At 38.0% G+C, this 22,723-nt stretch overlaps 2 protein-coding genes across 3 annotated transcripts in view; one reads left to right on the top strand and one right to left on the bottom strand.

Annotated features, from left to right (window-relative positions):
• Window positions 1-14,574, top strand: part of LOC107674878 (ribosomal protein S6 kinase alpha-6) — a 31,169-nt gene extending 16,595 nt beyond the window's left edge. Inside the window, exons 10-22 of one of the 2 annotated variants that reach the window (XM_016469012.1) lie at window positions 903-973; window positions 2,013-2,101; window positions 2,188-2,252; window positions 3,445-3,547; window positions 3,633-3,757; window positions 3,855-3,977; window positions 6,015-6,104; window positions 6,182-6,340; window positions 8,157-8,318; window positions 8,398-8,474; window positions 9,862-9,979; window positions 11,982-12,122; window positions 14,091-14,574. In XM_016469012.1, the coding sequence (XP_016324498.1) occupies window positions 903-973; window positions 2,013-2,101; window positions 2,188-2,252; window positions 3,445-3,547; window positions 3,633-3,757; window positions 3,855-3,977; window positions 6,015-6,104; window positions 6,182-6,340; window positions 8,157-8,318; window positions 8,398-8,474; window positions 9,862-9,979; window positions 11,982-12,122; window positions 14,091-14,219 (1,452 nt within the window). In that variant the 3' untranslated portion in view covers window positions 14,220-14,574. Of the gene's footprint in view, window positions 1-902; window positions 974-2,012; window positions 2,102-2,187; window positions 2,253-3,444; window positions 3,548-3,632; window positions 3,758-3,854; window positions 3,978-6,014; window positions 6,105-6,181; window positions 6,341-8,156; window positions 8,319-8,397; window positions 8,475-9,861; window positions 9,980-11,913; window positions 12,123-14,090 lie in introns of both variants that reach the window. The other variant, XM_016469013.1, reaches the window with a different exon arrangement.
• A 4,454-nt stretch (window positions 14,575-19,028) lies between these two features.
• Window positions 19,029-22,723, bottom strand: part of sybl1 (synaptobrevin-like 1) — a 14,878-nt gene continuing 11,183 nt past the window's right edge. Inside the window, exon 8 of the mRNA XM_016469014.1 lies at window positions 19,029-20,514. Within this exon, the coding sequence (XP_016324500.1) occupies window positions 20,446-20,514 (69 nt within the window). The 3' untranslated portion in view covers window positions 19,029-20,445. The remainder of the gene's footprint in view (window positions 20,515-22,723) is intronic.

The following is a 22,723-nucleotide window of genomic DNA, read 5'->3' as shown; positions in this document are numbered from 1 at the left end:
TGAAGAGTGAATATGGCACAATTGATATGGAGCAAACAATCTGTGACCAGTTTCAAAAGCAATAATAAAAATAAAAGTGCCAGGAAATTTCTGTCGTTTGGTAATGCATGCAGGGAACTGAAGGAGTGTTGTTAGTAAACATGTAAATGAGCTTCTTAAATTCAGTACACTGCTTCACCTGGACGAATTTCTATGCATATTACAGTGATATGCCATTCAGTTCATGATAGTTCTTAAAGTTATTTTCTGCTGAAGTTTGATTGGCTGCTGAAATTCATATATTTTTTTTTTAGATTTTTCCAATCCATATTTAGGCTAAACTTAAACCAAAAACATTCAAACTAAATAAAAAATTCCTCAATAAAATAGTGCCCCCTGGTGGCAGAATTGGACTCACTTTGGTGTGTATCCTATAGTTTCCTGAAGTTTGAATTTCTCTTTCAGAATGTATAGGTGTAATTGTTTTGTTGTCTGTGCTCTTGTTTTGCACTCTCAGTCATAGTCTGGTCTTGCTGTTACTGAGTTGAAGAGACAGTCCACCCATAAATGACAGTTCTGTCACGATTTCCTCTCCCTCATGACGTTCCAAACCTGTATGACGACTTCTCCTGTGGAACACTAAAGACGATATTGTGAAGAATGCTGCTGTGAATTCTTTTGACCTCCACTATGTGGACAGAAAAAAAGCACAGAGACGTTTGAGGTGTCTTTAGTGTGACACATGATATCTGTGTTGTACTGAGTGAATTGACTGAAAGAGAACATATGCATTGAAGTCACACATTGGATTCCCATAGTGCTTTGATAACTTACCCGTGTAAATGTCTGGTTGATTTGCCTTGTTTGACAGTCATTGATTTATTTATTTATTTATATATTTTTTTGTTTGTCTTTTCCCCTAGTTTGAAATGCTGACCGGCACGTTACCGTTCCAAGGAAAAGACAGGAACGAGACTATGAACATGATTCTTAAGTAAGTGTGGCTGTTACAACAAGCCAGTCTACGTGATGCTTGATTGGTCAAATCTTTTGTCTAGGCTAGGGATGTTCATTTTAACCGGTTAACCGACCATAATAATTTTGACCGATTAATACAATCAGTTAAACGGTTTAAAAAGTAATTTAATTATTTATTTTTTCAGTAATTTATAAAAATATTTTAAAAGGTTTGCTGCATGGTTAAAATACGCTAAACTTATAAAAAAAAAGTGTTTTTTAGGGGGAAAAAACAAGTCGCGTATAGCCTAAGACGCATTTTTTTATTTAATTCAGAAATGCCTAATGCCGACGCAAAATGTGTACAAACATTATAATAAACACTGTAAACATAGCTAGGCTATTTTAGTTCCCCTCACTCCACAACAAAGCCTTTCAATTAACAGTATTTAGAAAAGAACGAGAATTAAAAATATAAGAAGCTATAGCAATATAAACGACAAGCCAAAACTAATTCATTTAGGATAAAACGAAACTGAAACCAACGTTGGGTCTCTCATTCGACACAAAATCAAATGTTTCCGTATTCGCGATGTATTTGAATGCCAAATTATTATTTAAGTACTTCACTGGCGTTCCAATATCCACAAAACAAAATGTTTTGCATACCATCACGGCGGTACTGTGATAACACTTAACGGCTTAACAGATTTTACTACATATTTTTTACTACATAATTCTTTTCCCATATGTTTGACTGACTGTATTTTATTATGATAATGAACAGTCTGCATTGTCAAGGTAGCAAAGCTTAACTGTGTGTGCATGCGGCGCCGGTGCAATCAAAAATAATCTTGTCGGTTAACGGTTAATAATCGGTTAACAAGCGTCAGTTGTCAGTTAGGAAAAATAACCGAAATGAAAATCCCTAGTCAAGGCTGCCAGATAGAAATGAGATTGACTGGCAAACTGAAGAACCAACAACAGACACCGTTCATTTGTTTAGTGATCATGATGACTGTGCACATAAAATGCTGGTAATGTTGTGACTTTTCCCGTTTGTTCCTGCACCTCAGAGCAAAGCTGGGAATGCCACAGTTTCTAAGTCTGGAAGCACAAAGTCTTTTACGAATGCTCTTCAAAAGAAATCCAACGAACCGTTTAGGTAAGTCACCTGTTGTGTGAATGAAAACACTAGGCCAGGGCTTGTTGAATTGTAATGGAAACAGACTGTGGTGTACTCTGTTCCAGGAGCGGGTCCTGACGGCGTGGAGGAAATCAAACGACACGCGTTCTTCTCCACCATCGACTGGAATGTGAGTATATCTCTTATCCCAGCATTGCACACTTCTCTCAGTGTAGTGTCCTGTCCTCCATCACTGAGCCAGATCCTGCTGTGTTTGACTAATGATTACCGTCAGGAGCGTCTGAGAGACCAAACGCTGATGCACTGACCATGAAGAGAGAGAGAGCTTCATCAGTACAACCTGCCTCAGTCACAGATTACAGTTAGTCAGCATCAGATCAGAATGAGACCGTTCACGTTCCTGCTCTTACTCTCTTTTTTTTTTTTTTTTTTTTTAGCAAAATTGTGAATTGTCTTTTCTGTTGAAACATACCACATGTGCCAATGGCTTTGTGTAATTTTTCTGTATTGCTACTCTTCATACATTTAAAAGTTCCGATGGACTTCACTTTTTGTCCGGTTTGATGAATAAAATCATTTTGAGACAGTCAAGCATTTAACTCGGCTGGAGTAGCTCAGCAGCGCATCAGAAATGGAGACGTCCGTCGACTGAAGGCACATCATGACAGCTGCAGGCAATTTCAGAGAGAACTGATAGCAATCAAAGTGATTTCATTACGATGCACTGCTTCACAGCAGCCTTGTTGCGTCAGAGCATCCTAACCCATTAATCCTATGGCTTTGTTTGCACATAGTGCCAAAACTGAGCTCGGTAATGTGCAATAATGTTACTTCTAATCTTGAGAAATTCCCAGAGCTGATGTACCGGTGTTTCTTAACAGGTACGGATCACATGTAAGCTCTAAACCGAAAAATGTGTTTAAATTTGCATAGTCTACATGTAAAAGCATCTTATTTTATTCCAAAGGGGAAAAAAAAATCTTCATAATCTTCAATTAAAATGTAACTTGCGTGGCTCTTTCTTTTAGGTCACTGTTGTAGGTAATGCAGCCTTTCTGAAATTGTAATTTCGGCTCGTTAACATGAATGTAATGAAGATTGCATGACATGATGAAAAGAATGGAAAGATTTGAAAAGCAAATGTAAGAGATGCTTTGACTGCAAGCTTGCGTTCAGCTCTGACTCATTATCATTATAAATAAAATCCAGTCCAGATTGTGCTGCTACACTCAGAAATCCATGGGTTGTTAATGCTGTTTCTTGTTGAATTCAGTCTGGCTGATGGTCAGCCTTTACCTTGTTTGTATGTGTCAGTTTAAGTATATTTTATACGAGTAGCATGTGTTTGTTTGTGATTGTAGAAACTGTACCGAAGAGAACTTCAGCCTCCATTCAAACCTGCTACAGGGAGACCAGACGACACCTTCTGCTTCGACCCAGAATTCACAGCCAAAACTCCCAAAGGTGCAATAGAGAGACCACACGAGAGCGAGTGCTGATGTATTCAGGTATTCCTGCTTGACTTGTGTTTTGTGTGTGTGTTGGACAGATTCTCCAGGCATTCCCCCCAGTGCAAACGCTCACCAGCTCTTCAAAGGCTTCAGTTTTGTAGCTCCAGTCTCTCTGGAGGACAGCAGAAGTGCCCCGCTAGTCAACATTCTCCCCATAGTGCAGGTAAATCACTAATCTATCTGTCTGTATTTCAGTGAGCTGTGTATGTATTGTTTATGTGTGTGTGCGTGTGTGTGTATGTGTGTGTGTGCGGTGTCAGATGCACGGAGGCTCGGCTCAGTTTGTAGATGTGTACGAGCTGAAGGAGGACATCGGTGTGGGTTCCTACTCCATATGCAAGCGCTGCATACACAGGGTCACCGCCATGGAGTTTGCTGTGAAGGTGAGACACTTTGAGCCGTGTGTAGAATTAATACCTGTTGCGTAGTTCTGCGTCTGCGACTAAATCTCCTGCCTAGTCAAAAAGTCTTGATTTGCTCAGGCATTTTTAGCGTTTAGGATTCATGTTTGTTAATTAGCCTAATTATTACTGCAGGCATGAACTATAATGTTTATGGTCTTTTCTGGCAGGATAAGCTAAATCCCACACTGCCGACAGTAATTGACCTAACTGTATATATCTGTTTGTAATTATGCAGTAAAATATTATATGTGATCTGGGATTATTAGAAGAAACTGCACCATGCAAAATCTTGCTTTGGAGGACAGTGCTTGGAAATATTTCACGTTTTCAAGTCCATTCATTCATCTTGTTATATCCGATAATCACAATGTTTTGTGCTGTGTTACTTTTAACCCTCTGGGGTCCGAGGGTGTTTTGGGGCCCTGGAGAAGTTCTTTGAGAAAACAACTTTTATGTGTGCTTAGTGAAAAACTACAATTTTAAAGTCACTGAAATAAGGTCATAAAACACATACAGAACATTTGTTCACAAGACTTTTGAGAACTGATCTTGAAGTCTATAGTTTTTGCTTCAGAATGATGTGATAATCATCTTGTTTACGCACAGAAAACAATATATTGATTTAAATTTTCTAAGACACATTTTGTGTAGAATATAGCACATTCAAAATATTTACACCAGAGCAGATATTCATGAACAGAAGCTTAGTTACATTCATAAACATAAGCATGCTTTGTATGTAGGCCTATACAATCCAAAAACTATAGTTATAAACATATATGGCTATATTCGTGAACCGAGAATATCCTATCACAGTACAGTTTTGACTAATCATTCTTACTGCCATTAGGCTCGTAACATTATAACTCATTACTTTTATATAGGGATGCAAATGATAATGATGAAGGGGAATGAAGGTCAGGAGAAGATGCCACAAAACGCGTATCCGCGTTTGTCGACCCCAAAGGGTTAATCAGCTTTCAAATTCTGTCAATTTGATCAAAAATACAAACTATAAATGTGGCTTTGACGCTGTGAGGCGTTTGCTGGTGCACCGATCATCTGTTCATATTTACTACTAGTTATAGCAAAAAATAAACACGAATGAACATCAGAAAAGTGTTGAAAGAAACTCGACACAATTTTTTTTCAACCACAGAAAGACGTCAATAAAACCCGTGAACAATGTCATGTAAAGTCACATTTACCTCAGGAAAGACATTTATTGTACATTAAATTATAGTCAGCTAGAAAAAAATAGCTCTAGAGAGAAGCTTTGTATTACATTCATTATATGTGACCTTGGACCACAAAACCAGTCATAAGGGTCAATTTCTTTTAAATTGACATTTATACATCTGACAGCGGAATAAATAAGCTTTCCATTGATGTATGGTTTGTTAGGATAGGACAATATTTGGCCGAGATACAACTATTTGAAAATCTGGAATCTGAGGGTGCAAAAAAAATCTAAATACTGAGAAAATCATCTTTAAAGTTGTCCAAATTAAGTTCTTAGCAATGCATATTACTAATCAAGAATTAAGTTGCTATATTTACGGTAGGAAATTTACAAAATATCTTCATGATCTTTACTTAATATCCTAATGATTTTTGGCATAAAAGAAAAATCAATAATTTTGACCCATACAATGTTTTTTTTGGCTATTGCTACAAATATACCCCAGCGACTTAAGACTGCTTCAGACTTCAGATATAAAAACGCAGACTTGTTAAGAAATGTTTACTCAATGAAATCATGGCACGGTGGCAGTTCGGTTCTTTATTATTAGTAGTTGTAGCCATTGCAGCGTGAATGTCGTCTCAGCTATCACTGTTGGCGTGGATGATCATCATGTTGAGCGTAGTTGCGCCTGGCTGTAGTTTTATTTGGTGCAACAGGTGTAAATATTTATCGTAAAGCTGGACGTTGCAGGGCTTACACCCAGCATTTTTACATCTAGCTGGTGCAACCGGCCCGTGGTGTAATGTCTTCACTGTTCTGGTGTCAAACAGATCATTGACAAGAGCAAGCGCGACCCGTCGGAGGAGATCGAGATCCTGATGCGGTACGGCCAGCATCCCAACATCATAACGCTGAAGGACGTGAGTGACGCGGCTCTGGTCTCTGGTCTCCAGCTGTGTGTGCGGCTCACTCAGGTATGTGTGTGTGTGTGTGTCAGGTGTACGACGAGGGCCGCTTCGTGTATCTGGTGACGGAGCTGATGAAGGGCGGCGAGCTGCTGGATAAGATCCTCAGACAGAAGTTCTTCTCGGAGCGAGAGGCCAGCGCTGTGCTCTACACCATCACCAAAACTGTGGACTACCTGCACTGCCAGGGGGTGAGAGACGCTTGCCCTCACTCTAAACACTCCACGCTTAACAGGAGGCACAGCCGTGTTTACCACGAACTGTCTGGTGTCTGCTGCTGCTGGTTATGTTAGCTCTACAAAAGCAAACATTGTTTGAATTTATCATTGTAATCATAAATGTTTGTGACCGTTCTGACACTTCTTCATGATAGTTTAGTGAAGTAATTATCTCACACACGTGACCCTGGACCACAAAACCAGTCATAAGGGTCAACTTACAATGTATTGTTGGCTATTGCTACAAATATACCCCAGCGACTTGAGACTGCTTTTGTGCTCCAGGGTCACATATATTCTAAACCAGGCAAAATTGCCCATGGTCTTGACGGCTAGAGATCATCATGCATTTTACTCGTATGAAGAAATGCGGAGTCAAATTTGTAATTTGAAATCTAGGTGTGTTGTAAATATTATCTAGTAGACATGTCCAGTTTGGTGAGGAAGTCTGCATGAAAATGATTTGAAGACTTATTAGGACCCTCTAGTGGTCACACTTGTGAATTACTGTAGACCTCATTTACAAGAATAAGTTATTGTATACATGTCAGTCATAAACATAATTACTGTAAAATGCTGTTCATTTCTATTATTTATTTCCCCCATCTGCCAGCTCTCAAAATCTCATCAGTTCTGCACAAATCATGTAAATGGCATGTTGAGAATGCAAAGAACTGTGATTACTTTACCTATAATAATCCAGGAAATTAATTATTAAAAGAAAAAAAAGTTATTTGGAAATGTTCAGAAAATCAGATTTGAAAAGTTATGTCCGCTTCATCGTCTGAATTTGTAATTGGGCTGTAGGTTACCTAACAGCTCTGCTGATACTCAATTGATCAGTTGTTCTAAACATGACATGATGTTACAATCACACATGCTTTCTTATTAATGAAGGACAGTAATTCTGTTAAACATACTGTACATAGAAACATCATTACTTGTGCTATATATTGGAATTCAATGAATTATCCAAGTATTTGATGTTTAACAAGGATAGTTGCATTTAATTGCTTGCTTTTGTTTTGCTAACTTAATTTGCATTTTAAAATGAGACGCCTTTCTACTTTCACTTGATGTGTCAGTCTGAACACATTTACATTTAATCATTTATCATGCTTTTATCCAAAGTGATTTACAAATGAGGACAATAGAAGCAATCAAAATCAAGAAAAGAGCAATGATATACAAGTGTTATAACAAGCCTCAGTTAGCTTAATGCAGTACACGTAGCAAGGTTTTTTAAAAATTATATAATAAATAAGAAAACCGATAGAATAGAAAAACAATAGAGCAAGCTAGTGTTAGAGGCCTTTTTTGCTTTTGTTAATTGTATAATAATAATAAAAGAAAACCGAATAGAGAAGCTAGTGTTTTTTTTTGTTTTTTTTTTTAAGAAAACAAGCAGTTAGTAAATGAATAGTGTGCAAGTCTAAAAGGGGCACGTTTTAGCATACGCTAATGGCCTTCGTGAAGCATTTCATATTCAGAGCTCCCATGCTTGATAAGTCCACAGAAGTCTCTACATGGCATTTTGCATGCTTTAAAATGTTTTATGATTTTTTTTTTATTATACACTGTGTATTGGTGCATGCAAATGACGTGAGTGGTTTAAATACTCTGTCCTAGTGTGAAACTGATTGGGAGGGAGTCACTCTATTTAAGCAGATTCAGAGCACATAGATCCTGAGCTATCAGAAGTTTCGACTGACTCTTAGTCTTAACCGTCTAGTTTGAGCAGCAGAGCGTTTGCAGATGCTGATGCGGTGACGATCTGCTCCTCCTGCAGGTGGTGCACAGGGACCTGAAGCCCAGCAACATCCTCTACATGGACGATTCAGGGAACCCCGACTCCATTCGCATCTGTGACTTCGGTTTCGCCAAGCAGCTGCGAGGAGACAACGGGCTGCTGCTCACTCCCTGCTACACGGCTAACTTCGTGGCTCCTGAGGTGAGGCTCTGCGGCTGCGCATGCACCGCTGCACTGACAGACAGACAGACCTCGCTCACGTGTCTCTGATGTGCTGCAGGTGCTGATGCGGCAGGGCTACGACGCCGCCTGCGACATCTGGAGTCTGGGAGTCCTGCTCTACACCATGCTGGCGGGGTCTGTGTGACATCTGCAGAACTTCTCTTCTGTTACTGACAGAGTGGAGATGCTTTAAAACAAACAGCTGTCAATTCGGCATTTTACTGATAAAATGGTGTGCGTAAAGGACGGTGTCATTCTTAAATAAACAAAAAGAGCTGTTGCTGTGAAATGGAGAGTAATGGAGATGAGTAATGAGAATGCAGTCAAGCCAGCTGTGGGTTGATGTGGCAGAGAAAGCCAAGCTTTTCCAATTGAGAAGTTTTTCATTGGTTTGTTTTGATTAAAGAAAAAAATCATTATGTTTTAGAGTTCGGAGGTCTCCTTTCCAAAATGTTACCTGTTGAAACAAAATAAAAGAGATAGTAATAACATTCTTTTAATCATGAGAGAACATTGTGCTAATGCACTTTTTTTTTTCTTTTCTTAGATGCAGTTAAAAACTAAATTGATGCATTTTTGCATATTGCATTTTGTAAAAAATAAAATAATACTAAATACATTTAAAACATTTAAAATAACATTTTCATATAATGACTCAAAAATGTGCTCCTTGGATACACTCTACTTTATTTTTTCATCCGTTAGAATAGAAATAAAATTATATTGCAAATAAATAAAAACCGTCTTGTCGACAGTAACTGCACGCCTGCAGTTTTACTTATGATTTTCGACAAGCTCCAAATATTAAATATTTTCCTCATCCATCTGAAACAAAACTATTTATTTTATTAAATTACTGATTAAATATTTATTTTTTTTATTTGTTATAGACTTTTTAGATCAATCATTAGGCTCTTCATAAACTAGTACTGTTGTATAGCTGCTGTGTATTTTTCACAAGACTGTATATCAAAATAAAATAATGCTTGATAATATTAATTTTGAAATGAGAGTAATCACGATCTATTTTGAATTTAATAAAACATTTTAACTTGGATCGTTTATAAAACAAATGAAAAACATCAAATCCAAATACGTAACAAAATGACAAAGAGGTTTTATTTAATTTTTTATTTAACCTTTAGTTAACTAAGAACTTTATTAATCTGAGATTTAGAATCTATTTCAGAGGAGTGTCCTGGCCAAAAATCTCTTGCATTTCTTGCCACAGTGATTTAATTACTACAGCATTAATATACAGTCTGACACATTACAGCAGTAGGCTGAACAATCAATGGATTTCTTAATTTTAAGAAATAAAATAAAATTTAATTTCATAAAAAAAAAATGAAATAAACTACATTCCATAAATTTGTTTCTATATTGGTACATGATTGGATGCATTACATTTTTTTTTTTTTAACAAAAACCAAACAAACATTGCATGGAAACTGGATTCTGAACTAGCCAGATAAGGCTAAATGAATGCGAATGCATGTGAATCCCGTGTTTCTCTGTGCAGGTACACACCGTTCGCCAACGGCCCCAACGACACGCCGGAGGAGATCCTGCTGCGCATCGGCAGCGGGAAGTTCTCCCTGAGCGGAGGAAACTGGGACTCGGTGTCCGACTCCTCGAAGGTAGCAGACGAGTTATCATGCGTTCATGACGAGTCACAGTTCAACAACATTCCTGGCTTAAAATATATATCTGGTGCAGGCGACCAGTCAGTGGCTGGCTTGGCCTTTATGGTACATATGAAGAGTTCATTTGCAAAAACCGATAAACGCCACTTTAAAAAAAATTGGGTGATTGCCGTGCATTATTCTCCACATATAGCGCGATCTGAACCCTAAACACGTTTTGTCAAAAAAGCCGGTTTTGTCCACTTTCAAGTAGGGATGCTCCGATCGATCGGCCGGAGATCGGTATCGGCCGATAATCATATTTTATGACTTGATTGGTACTCACTAACTTGGCCGATCTCACGAACCGATCGCAGTTTGATGACGTCAACATGCGACGACGTACATGATGCGTGGGGACATAAATGATTTCGCGCCGCAGTCATGTCATTGCCGGTGTGGCAATGCCATGACGTTTCGAGAAACAATGAAAAATTTGCTGTTGTGTATGTTTTGCATGATTCATCTACACAGCAGATTCAGTGATGTTAGAGCTGATCTGCGCCTCACTGCACACGTCTGCGGTGCGTTACGGCTCCACGGCCACCGGAGCTGATCTCGGCCGCTATAATGCTTGTGTTTATCAGCCAGCCGCGGCACATTTCTGAAGCGGCTCTCCGTGCTGCTTGGTTAAAAATAGTCTTTTGTGAGTTGTCACAGCGTGGAGGACAGAACAGAAACTGAGGTTTCCCCGGTAATAGCTGTACACAAAGCAGCGCTGAGCTCACAAACGCTGCTTTATCAGGCATATAACATGCAAGATGAAATGAAAATGACATCGAAAATTTTCTAAGGCTAGTCTTCCTTCAGAAATACAGTGATATAAAAACACCTGCGCCTCGTTTTGATTTTTAAACGTGCAGTTACGTGCTCATGTTTATTCAACGAAGCCTTTTGGAAAATCCGTCAGTTTTGATATTGTGGCGAGCGCCACAAATAAATAAATGTATGGGAAACATATCCCACAGCACAACCACCTGAGCCCAACTTCAGTCTACTCATCACCTTAACTTTAACTGCGTTTGTAGCCGGCGCCAGACTGATAAACAAACACAGACCGGAAGTTAATTTCGGGCCAGGCGCGTGCGCCCGATGAAACCGTCTATATAAAGCTTGAAGCATCGGCATCGGTATCGGCCGATCACCATGACAAGAAATCGGTACTCCGTATCGGCTGCAAAAATCCTGATCATAGCATCCTTACTTTCAAGGCATCGTGAGTTCACGTTTTACTGCAGAAGCCGACAAGCGCCCTTATTGTTTTTGAACTGAAGCCGATAAGTCCATTTTAGCGAATCAGCACGCTGTATTCAGGTCAGGTGACAAGGCTACTTTCACTTTGACGAAACTCCTCTCAGCTAGCACGTCTTTTCAAAGCTGACTAAAAGTGATCGAGGATGGATAATTTAGACAAACTTGATGAACCTGTGATATCATCTTCAGGGTGAAAGGAAAATAAAAGCTGAAAGGTTTTCACGGAAGCTTGCAAAAGCAGCGCGTTACAATGATGAGGGAAAAGCTCTGTGTATTGCATGTAATCACATCCATACAGTTTATGATCACAACAACAACAACGTTTGTCAGGCGTCTACATTGTTATCTGAGGAGATTACAAACTCTAAAACTCGAAACTCTTAACTCTAAAACATGAAATGTGGAGTTATCTGCTTTTGCTTTAAAACAAACTTTTAATATGTAAAAAAAAAAAACATACTTTCAATGAACTTTAATTTAGTAAATTACCTGTATTTGTTTAAGTTATTATTATTTAATCAAAACAACGCAACTGCAGTTTGATTGATATTACTTGGAATGCACAATAAAAAAAAAACGTGATTTCTGGAAAAAAAAATAAAAAAAATGAACTCTTCATATATAAATCCTAATAGGTGCCTGTGATTGATTCAGAGGAGCACAGTCATTCACAGCAGATGTTGAGAGCTGGTGTTGTGTGCAGGATCTGCTGTCACATATGCTGCATGTGGACCCTCACCAGAGATACTCGGCTGAACAAGTGCTCAAACACTCGTGGATCGCCCTCCGCGACCAGAACCCACACTTCCAGCTCACGCGCCACGAGGCGCCTCATCTGGTCAAGGTACGGCACGAATTTAACCTTGTGCCATGATTTTAGTTTTTAGAAGTCGAGGAATTGTGATTTTTGAATAGAAATATTACCAAATGTAAGAATTATGTTAGAATTTGACAATATGCCGGTGATAACAGTAAAGAGAAAATAGTAATGACCCGACCGCACGTGATTAACTGCTCATGAGTGACGCCCCATTCACACGGGGCGTCGGCGTCAACGCTTCTCGTTTACTTTGAATGGAGTGACGTCAAGCGTTGGCGAAATGAATTGTGGGTCTGTTGCGTTGGGTACGTTGCTCGCGGCAGAAGTTGAAAACTTTTCAACTTATCAAGCGCCAATGCAGGCGTCAGCCAATCAGATCGCCTTATGCAAATAACCTAGCGCAGACGCTAGCCAATCACGTTCATGCAACACCAGAAAACTAATGTGATTGGCTGTTGTCACTATGACGGTTGCGTCAGCACCAAGCTTCAGAAACGCCCTCCGTCAAGCGTTAACGCTGACACCCAGTGTGAATGTGGCGTGACACGCTCGTATCACACAGAATGCGCTTTTGTGTTGACAGAGATGCGACGCGAGCAGTGGAATAGGAAAAACATGCAAGAAGATAGGAATAAACTTCTTTTAACTTGAGCACCACATTTTTAGACTGCCGTTTCATGCAAGAGCCACGAGCGCAACAGTCAAACCATGTTACATAGAAAAACAATGGAAAAGCAGCGCAGTCGAATAAAAAACCTGTAACAACTACTGTATGTCTGATATTTAGAGATGCATCGATTGCAATTTTCTTGGCCTATTCCGATTTTTTTTGTGTGACCTGCCGATTCCGATTTTCTTTCTAAGAACTATATTTGACAGCATATACAAACAAAAATCAGATGTCGTTCCCCACTATGTTTATAAATAGTAATTTTTTCCTTAACCTTATTAAATGTCATCTTTCACATCAAATTCTTACATTGTTTCAATCCATTAAATCAATTAAAAAACTGTAAAGCTGAACAAACTCCATCTTTCCACTGCAGCAAACACAGAAGCTGCATCTGAAGCATTAGATGTATTTACTCAGACTGTTTGATGAAGCTGAGCTGCCATAGATGCATTACACTGCAAAGCTTCAAATGCATAAATAATTGTATAAAATTTAATGTTTAAATAAATTTTAAAAACACACATAAGACATGTTAGGAAATATACAATGGTACTTTTAAATATGAAACCAAACCACCAGTAGGTGGCAGCAAAATGAGTGAGTTTAGTCATTCATTCAACAGATTAATTCAAACGGCTGATTCATTCAGAAACAAGGCAGGTGACTGCTGTCTTTATGAATGGGCCACTGAATCATTGACTCGCTCGATTCATTCAAAAGCGTGGATTCATTCAGTAACGAAACACCGCTGTGTTACTCGGAGACACAAAACAGTTCTGCTGTGGCTTTGATCGGACCGATTTTCATCAGAGAAATTGAGCAAAACCAGTCAATATTATGTCTAAAATGTAATCTAATTTTAACTACTATTATATAAAATCAGTGTCACATTGCAATCGTTTTGATATTCGGGGAAACATCTTGTTCGTGTAGGCTAATGCTGCTTAACATAATCATATATTATAAATATCTTTTTTTACTACCGCATTATGCGTCTATAATTTTCTGGGAGTGCTGTTGATTTCTGCACGAGTCTCACACTCACGTATAATATGTATAAGACAAGTTTACACAAGATGTAGTTGTAGCTCATGCATCTTTTCTGCAAAGATATTTAACAAGTGATTTGTGTAACATTCACATCATGTGCTGCACTCGGAATAGAATTTTCTTTAACTAGAGGGTTAATACAGAACAAGTTACTTGAATCATGTTGTAGTCACATTTTCAAGTAGTTAAAAATCGAGAATAAACGTTCTGAAACATGCAGATTGTAATGTTTTGGCATATGGAGTATGAGTGTGTGGTGTGTCTCGTAGGGAGCGATGGCCGCCACATACTCTGCTCTGAACCACAAGACGTGTAAGCCGGTTCTGGAGCCGGTGGCTGCCTCCAGTCTGGCCCAGCGCAGGAACATGAAGAAGCTGACGTCTACAGACATGTCCTGAGGAGCTCGGCGTACTCTTCAGGAGTGCCCTTCTGCTTCTCTCTGGTAGAGGGAAGAACACCAGCTCCATCTCTCATCCCGTGTTAGCGAGCCGCTCTTGCCCTCCACAACCAGATCTCCTGAAGAAATCTCCACATCATATAGAGCCTGTTTGTAGGACCATTAAGAACAAGCCCTTTTCTCACAGATTTCCTATTAATATCAGGATTTATCTTGGCTCAATTCTCCAGTGTGTGCTACAGGAAATACAACCTTCTTCTGAATACTTCACAGGTGAAATGATGTCTAGTTTTCCCACTTTAAAGGATTAGTTCACTTCCAGAATACAAATTTCCTGATCATTTACTCAGCCCCATGTCTTCAGTCGCAAAGAAATAAGGTTTTTGAGGAAATCACTGCAGGATTTTTCTCCATATAGTGGACTTCAATGGTGCTCAACGGGTTGAAGGTCCAAAATGTAGTTTCAGTGCAGCTTCAAAGAGATCCACACTTATCTAGGGCCTTATCTAGCCGAACGATTGGTTATTTTCTGAAAGAAGTAATATTTATAACCAATCGTTTGACTAGTGTAGATCTCTTTGAAGCTGCACTGAAACTGCATTTTGGACCTTCAACCCGTTGAGCATCATTGAAGTCCACTATATGGAGAAAAATCCTGCAGTGATTTCCTCAAAAACCTTATTTCTTTGCAACTGAAGACACAGACATAAACATCTTGGATGACGTGGCTGAGTAAATGATCAGGAAATTTGTATTCTGGAAGTGAACTTCTCCTTTTTGTGTATGAGAAGCAGATGAGATGAGAATTGGATGAATACGCCTAAAATGAGTTGAATTGTCAACAGTGTTACCGTGCAGAAGCATCTTAACGGTCCAAAAACAGGCACGATACGGTTCTGACCTGTGCGTTTCTCTCCGTTCTCCATCTGTGAGCCCCTTCATGTCCCGTTAGTGTTGCGGACCACATGGCATTACCTCAGAAGCACTCGGTGTATATAGTCTCGTTCATCATGCGTTTGTGAGGATCCCTGAGCACATTTGCACTGAGGCTCGTCTGTTCCAGTCTCGGACCGCTCTTTGCCTTTCGTTGAATGGGAAGTACATGAGCAAAAGGTGGAGAATTAAATCTATATTTATAAAGTCGAATGAGGTGAATGAAGATGTAGATGAGATTGGATCCACGAAATCGCATCTCTCTGCTCCAGATGGAGGGGAAAAAAATATTCCATAAAACTTTTTAAAGACATTGTGGAAATTGTATCATATTGTATTTATTTCACTTATTTTTAAAATTTTATTTTTCTTTCAGGTGATGTACATATTGACATTAAAGAACATTATTGACACGATGATTTTCTTCTGTGATTTCATTGTCATGATTGAGAGCAAAATCAGCAAACGATGAAATCAAAGGGTCAGGAAACGTTGCTATGGCAACGCTGTACCACAATGGAAAATGGTAAAAAAAAAAAAAGATTTTCTTTTTGATGTAAATGCACATTTCTTTTAGAAATTGACAGATGTATATAGTCAGAACTCATGCAAACCAAAAACAAGTAGATCCCTATCATTGAACTCATCCTCGCTCTCCTCGCATGGAAGAGCTAATTCCAAGAGTTATGCGAAATCGCATAACTCTGCACTCTTCCTGTTGGACTTTCTGTAAAACATTGCTTTATTCATTTTCTGAAAAGAAGAAATAATTCTGTTATTTATGAATTCAACTACACTGCAATAAACGCTTCAAATAAATAACTGCAATCCTATTATTGATGCTACTATCTATAAAAAATCCCAATGGGGAAATACATGACTGCAATTCCACTGAGGTACAGCGTTGCTGTATGGAAACATTAATATTTTCTCAATTTACAGTAAAACTATGTTAGATAAAGTTAAATTGTGAATAAAAATATCTAATTTACTTAGAGGCTGCAAAAAAAAAACCTCCTTGAGAAGAGATGTGTAGAGATGAGGTTAACAGCAATTTCTGGAGCAGTTCAGCAGGTGGTGATAAAGTGTTTTGGATGGACATGCAAATGTCATGTGACTTAACCCTCATATGGTTCTCATTTCCTGTTTACACGAATGGTATTGGGTCAATATGACCCCAAAATTGATAAGAGTAATTGTAAAAAAAATATACATTTTTAATCATACAAATAATATATCTTTTTTTTTTGTTTGTTTACTACTTATCTCCCAAAACACAGCTTTAATGTACAGATGAGAAGTACTTTTGTACCTATTTACCACAAAAATCCTCAACTACACCATTAGCTTGCATGTTAAATATTACATTTTCATTACAAAATCACTTAAATGATGATCTAAATCTGATTTAAGTTGTTTCTGGATATTGATCTAGGTGTTGGGTGTAGAATTCTGCCATCTGCTGGTTAGAGAAAAACTTTACAGTTGAAAAAAAAAAGAAACGTGTAATGACCATATATATCCAGCAGAGGCCCATAGAGATCCATTCATTTTTCTGGAAGTGGCTAACTGCTACTCACAACTTTTCTGATATATATTTTGTAAATATACATTGAAACATTATAAAATACATTAAAAACAGTATTTTTCTCAAAGGTTAGAATTAGTTTTTGTTGTCTGAGGTATTTCGAAGTGCCCGCTCTTGCAATAATGCCACATACATTTGCAGAAATGCCAAAAGTTGTCACTAAAACTTTTTTTTTTCATAAAATATTGTCACTTTTTTTTTTTCAATCTAAAAAGTACAATCAAAACAATTTTATTTAAATGTACATAAAAACCACACATAACCACCCCCCCCGAAACAAAACAAAACAAAAGTAACTGCAATAAGCAGATATGAATGGTGTGAGTATGCTCGTTCCACATTACATTTGTGCTCTAGTATCAGGCCTTCGTTTTTGTGTGGCCATTTTCAGATGTATGCTGGATTTATTGATTTTTTTTTTGACAAATGAAAAAAATATATATAGATTTTTTCACATTTCCCATTCATTTCAATGTACCAGATTAGTAAAAAAAAAAATGTACATACCTTCAGAACAACCGAATCAACCCGTTTTTTAAATTTTTTTTATGTGAATATAGATAGAAAATGTAGAAAAGTCACAAAATCGTATTCCGCTGAGATGAAGGGAACCATTTTGTTTTAACTAAGTAAAAATTGATTGGGGTCATATTGATCCCAAGGACAGATTGAGGGTTAAAAACAGCACATCACTGGCTACCTAAAGGCCTGCCCTTTTAATTCCCATAGTGCAATATATTGTTTGTTTTTTGTTTTTTTCAGATGAGTAGAAATTAATTGTTGCCATATGGCAACTCAATACCAAGTCAGCCAGCGAGTGAAGAAAACACCGGCATTTTATGTACAAGAATGATAAAATTATGAAAGAAAGGCATTGGTAAAACACTTTTCAATATTGCATGAAAAAGAATGCATGAAACTAGAATAAAATGGGGTTTGTTTAAGAGCGAAGGCTCTGCTCTTTCTTTTGACTTACTGCATGTTCAGATATTCGTACAACAAATATTCTAGGGGCCATGAAAGCTTTGTGAAAAATGAAAACATTCTGGCGGAGACTGGCAACCTAAAAAAAAAAATAAAAAAAAAATGCCGGAGGGGAAAGAGTTAAGATAGAAAAACTGGTTTTACAAATGCTAGAAATGTGGCTTTCAAATGACGAATAGCTATCAAGTAGCACACCCAGATTCCTACCTGATGATGAAGACCTGACTGAGCAGACATCAAGAGTTAGTATTTTAGTTTATTACATATGGAGACTTTTAGTCCAATAATTAACACCTGTTTTCTCTGAATTAACTCTTTCCCGCATTTTTGAAAAAAGTTACCAGCCAACGCCAGCATTTTTGATGATTTTCACTAAAATTTCACAGTCCCCAGAATATTTTGTTGTATGTATATCTGATCATGCAATACATCAAAATAAAAAAACAGAGCAGACATCTCTCAGACATTTACTGCTACTTAAAAAAATATCAGCTTTATTCTAGCTTCAAGCATTCTTTTTTTTATCAACACTTGAATGTATGTACGTTTCATTAACAAAGTAACATTTTGAGCAAAAACCTGAGAAAATTGCATATTTATCAAATACTACATCTGGATCATATTCAGTAATATTATCAAAGCAAAGATGCAGCAGATGGCTTCCATCAGTCCTCCCAAAACTTGCACAGGCCTTTACCACTTTCTGGATTGACATTTAGGCAGTTTTCATTTATATGCGGTTAGTGTTGATGATCACATTATTTTTCATATGCATATGCTTACATATGAGATCATTCGTTTCTGTCTTCCTGGTCTGTGTTTTTGATCGGGACATTCTGGACTCATTCAGGAGATGCGTAATAGCGCCCCCAAGCGTATAACAGTGAAAACACGCAAACCTGGAAAATTGTATTTAATAAATGTTTTGGGAAATTGGGCCAGATGAATCAGTTATAGTGTGTTAGCAAAGACTGTAATTTAGCTAAGTATGTTTCGTCAGTCATCGGGGAAATATAGAGCTGAGTATTGTCAGCGTAACCGTGAAAACTAGCACTGTGCGATATCTCTCAAGGGTAGCATGTGAAGTGTAAAAACAATGGTCCTAGTGCTGAGACGGTTGTGGGGGGGGGGGGGGGGGACAAAACCACTTTTTATGGTGTATAAACTTTTCACAGCACTTTAATCTTAAATACAATATGTAAATTCAAATTGCCTGTACATACTGGCTCCATTCCTGCACATCACACTATACTTGGATGTAGCTCTATATTCTGTTTTCTATACATGGTTGTTTACTATTCTGTGTATCTGTTGTATTTCATGTGAGAATTAGAAGCTTATACATGATTCATTCTTTCTTTTTCATGTGATAATTTTAGGAAAATGTGCTCGATACGTCAATGCAAAATAACAAGGCCTCATCATGATCCAGCTTCATTTTCTTTACGCACAATATAATTTGCTCTTTAATTTGGGCTGAAACATGGACAGGTTTTGCGAGATTCACCCAAAAACATGCAGTTTTTTCATTCAATTAGCTCTGCGCTGTGCGAACAATATCTCACGACTACTTTAAAGTAGACAAACTACTTCATATGCTACTCAATAATCACAAACAATCTTGGTGACTGACATTAGTTAATTCTGTAGAAAATACATTTAGTAAGTTAACTATAAATGTAAATGATTACATTCATATCATGACTGTTGCAAGCAAACCTAATTAAAACAGAGCAAATACAAGTGCCAGGTCATCGCTCTCAAAACTCATCAGTTTCTATTTCATTATTGCTCTTTAAGCTCTTCTGCTGTAAATTATGAAGAGGATTAGTAACCGCTGGCTTGAGTAGTTCACCAAAAACTAGAAAAGTCATGCACTCATATTCTCAGCCTCGTGTCGTTCCAGTCCTGCTTTACTTTCCTCCATGAAACACACAAAACCGAGGTGGTTAGTGGATGATTTACACTGCTTTTCCATGCAATAAAATAGGACACAGATCATAAAACTGATGTATCATAAAAGTAGTCCATAACACACACACGATATGCCAAGTCTTACAATAGCTTTGTGGAAGAAACAAACCCAACTGAAATTCACTATTCAAGTACTTCAATATCTCAACTAACTATTTGTACTTTAATAATAATGAATATGTGTTAAAAAAATGTAAATTTGGATGTGTCCCGCATGTAATGTGACAGACTGGCATGTGCAGCATCTGCAAAATGCAACAGCAAATGAGAATTAAGCTCTACAATAATGAAGAGGTCAATAATGACTTCAGTTTCGTTCCTCACATAAAGCTAGTATACACTGTACAGTAAACACTGAATACAGTACACAAGTCATACGGACAACTTTTATGATAATTTTATGGCACTTTCTAAAACTAAACAGAATAAATCCCCTTTTATTTTCATGGAATGGAACGGAGCAGTATGCATTAACATCTCGTGTTTTACAGAAAAAAAAACGATGACAATTTTAATTTCTTGGTGAACTACTCCTTTAAATTCTTCATGTAGTTGAACTGCATTACAACATCGTGAAAAGAACCCAAAGACTCAAAAATATCCGATAGCGATCAACATGGGAAGGCGATGATGCTGAAGTATTGTTTGGAACAGCACAGGAAACACAGCAGGAGTTCAGTGCTGTGCTGTGTTTGTGAGGCTCTAGTCAGAGGAGCAGAACAAGTGCTCTCACATACTGAGGGAGAATCTACTGCTTCCGACAGTTCGGCCAGCTCAGTCCTCCACACGCGGCCGTCACGATGAAATACAGCACCACCTGAGACCACAAGACAAAGCCCGGACAAACGTGTTATTTAACAGCAATGACTGGCTAAAGTTCATCTGGCCTCCTCACATGCATATCCACTAAGAGCCAGTAGACATTTAACAGCCTTCATTGCAATACTTCAATGCAAAAACAGGAGGTAATAAAGGAAAACCCATGATGGCATTTATACATGATAGCATCATAAACACCAAACTGCAATATCACCATCTCCAAAACATTTGGAGAACTGTAGGCACTTGTGGAAAAGAGTACAGTAAAGTGAGCATGTGGATCAAAAATAGCATCATAAATTACGTCAAATCACCTTTATTTTATATATGTGACCCTGGAGCACAAAAGCAGTCTTAAGTCGCTGGGGTATATTTGTAGCAATAGCCAACAATACATTGTATGGGTCAATATTATAGATTTTTCTTTTATGCCAAAAATCATTAGGATATTAAGTAAGGATCATGTTCCATGAAGATATTTTGTAAATTTCCTACCGTAAATATATCAAAACTTAATATTTGATTAGATTTAAACACGATTCAGAAACAGAAAGTAGAGCAGCTGCTTTGTTTACAGGGTTTCCGGGGTAACGGCTGCATTTAAATGAATTATTATTATTATTATTATTATTATTATTTCTGCAGTTTAGCGCCATCTGCTGTCAGAGAGTGATAGTGCGCTTTCATCCAGAGCGTCTCTCATGTGTTCCGCCATGTGCTTCTCGTCCGCGCTTATTTACATCAGAGTGCGCACGCATCTTTCACGCAGCATACAGTGGTGTTGTGCATTTTGACCAGTTGATGGGAAAAGTATTCTTAAAATGCATTCAAAATTCTGAATAACTTGTAATATATAATTATTCACGGTATTTAGAAGAGCCCACGATAACAATATCGTGCATATTCATTACCGTGATATATCGCATTACCGAATACCGGCACAAGTCTAATCTCAGCCAAATATTGTCCTGTCCTAACAAACCACACATCAATGGAAATATTATTGATTCAGCTTTTAGATGATGCATGCATCTCAATTTCGAAAAATTGACCCTTATGACTGGTTTTGTGCTCCAGGGTCATATACTTTGTACAATACAGAGAAATAACAGAATCAATGATGGAAACTCAACAACAGAGACTGCTGTAAAGTAGCTCTAAAAGACTCTTGATAAATCCATGTTTCAGTCCCAGCTGGTCCTGGCATGATGTGTTCATAGCTGGCCGAAGATGATCCAATTTCATGAATATTTACCCAAAATATTACCAACATGTCTCCTGCCTCACCAGAGGCACTAAACAGAGTGCGAGAGGAGACTGTGGATTGGGATAGGCTTAGAGACGATCAATAGCTATGTCTCCATCCACCTATTTTTATGTGCATTTTGGGATATTGCATAAAAAACGCTGGATGCCAAGATATGCATAAATTCTAAAAATGTGCATAAAAAAACTTATGCGCTCAACTAAGTTGGATAAATTTCTTATCCGGTAAAAAACCATGTGCATAAACTATGGAGAAAACCATCAATAAAGACATGTGACTTTGCAATGGGACAGCATAAAACTGGACCAACCAACAGACCGATCTCATTTCACAGCATCTGAAATGCTAGTTTTGTCATTCTAAAATGCTTGAGCAAAGTCTCGTCAAAGTGCTTCGTTATAATTAACTCCCAGAACTGGGTTCCCAAACAGCAGACTCCAAAAATAAGATTCGTCTGCGTGCTCTGAAGCTCGTAATTTATAGTATACAAAACTTATTATATACAGTGCCTTCTCCTACTGCAGCAAATTAAATTTTTCTTTGTGATATTTAACGAAAGTTAATCAGGAAGTGACGATTTTGTTCTCTTCAACTCACTGAATGGAAACGGTGCTTTATTGGCAAATGTTTTACACGATATCCCAATTTTGCACATTAATTCAATTTAGGCTTGCGGTGTTGAGCCGCAACACCGGTTACGTCATTTGCCCACCGTGTCACCAACCCCCACCGTCGTTTTGATTTTTTATAGTAATAAAAATAATTTAGTTCAGTAAAAGAACAGACACTACAATTAAAAACTGAACGCGGCTGCTCAATGCAGCGTGACGAACGACAGTCGCATCACAGATCAGATTTCATTTCTCCAGTGAGGAGAGTGAGTCGAGCTGACTGACAAGAAGAGTGAGTGAGACAGACAAGAAGAGTGAGTGAGACAGAC

Source organism: Sinocyclocheilus anshuiensis, unplaced genomic scaffold, assembly GCF_001515605.1.
Source record: "Sinocyclocheilus anshuiensis isolate Anshui unplaced genomic scaffold, SAMN03320099.WGS_v1.1 scaffold1133, whole genome shotgun sequence".
Taxonomy (NCBI): Eukaryota; Metazoa; Chordata; class Actinopteri; order Cypriniformes; family Cyprinidae; genus Sinocyclocheilus; species Sinocyclocheilus anshuiensis.
The sequence above is the reverse complement of the archived record's forward strand: the minus strand, read 5'-3'. Positions and strand labels throughout refer to the sequence as shown.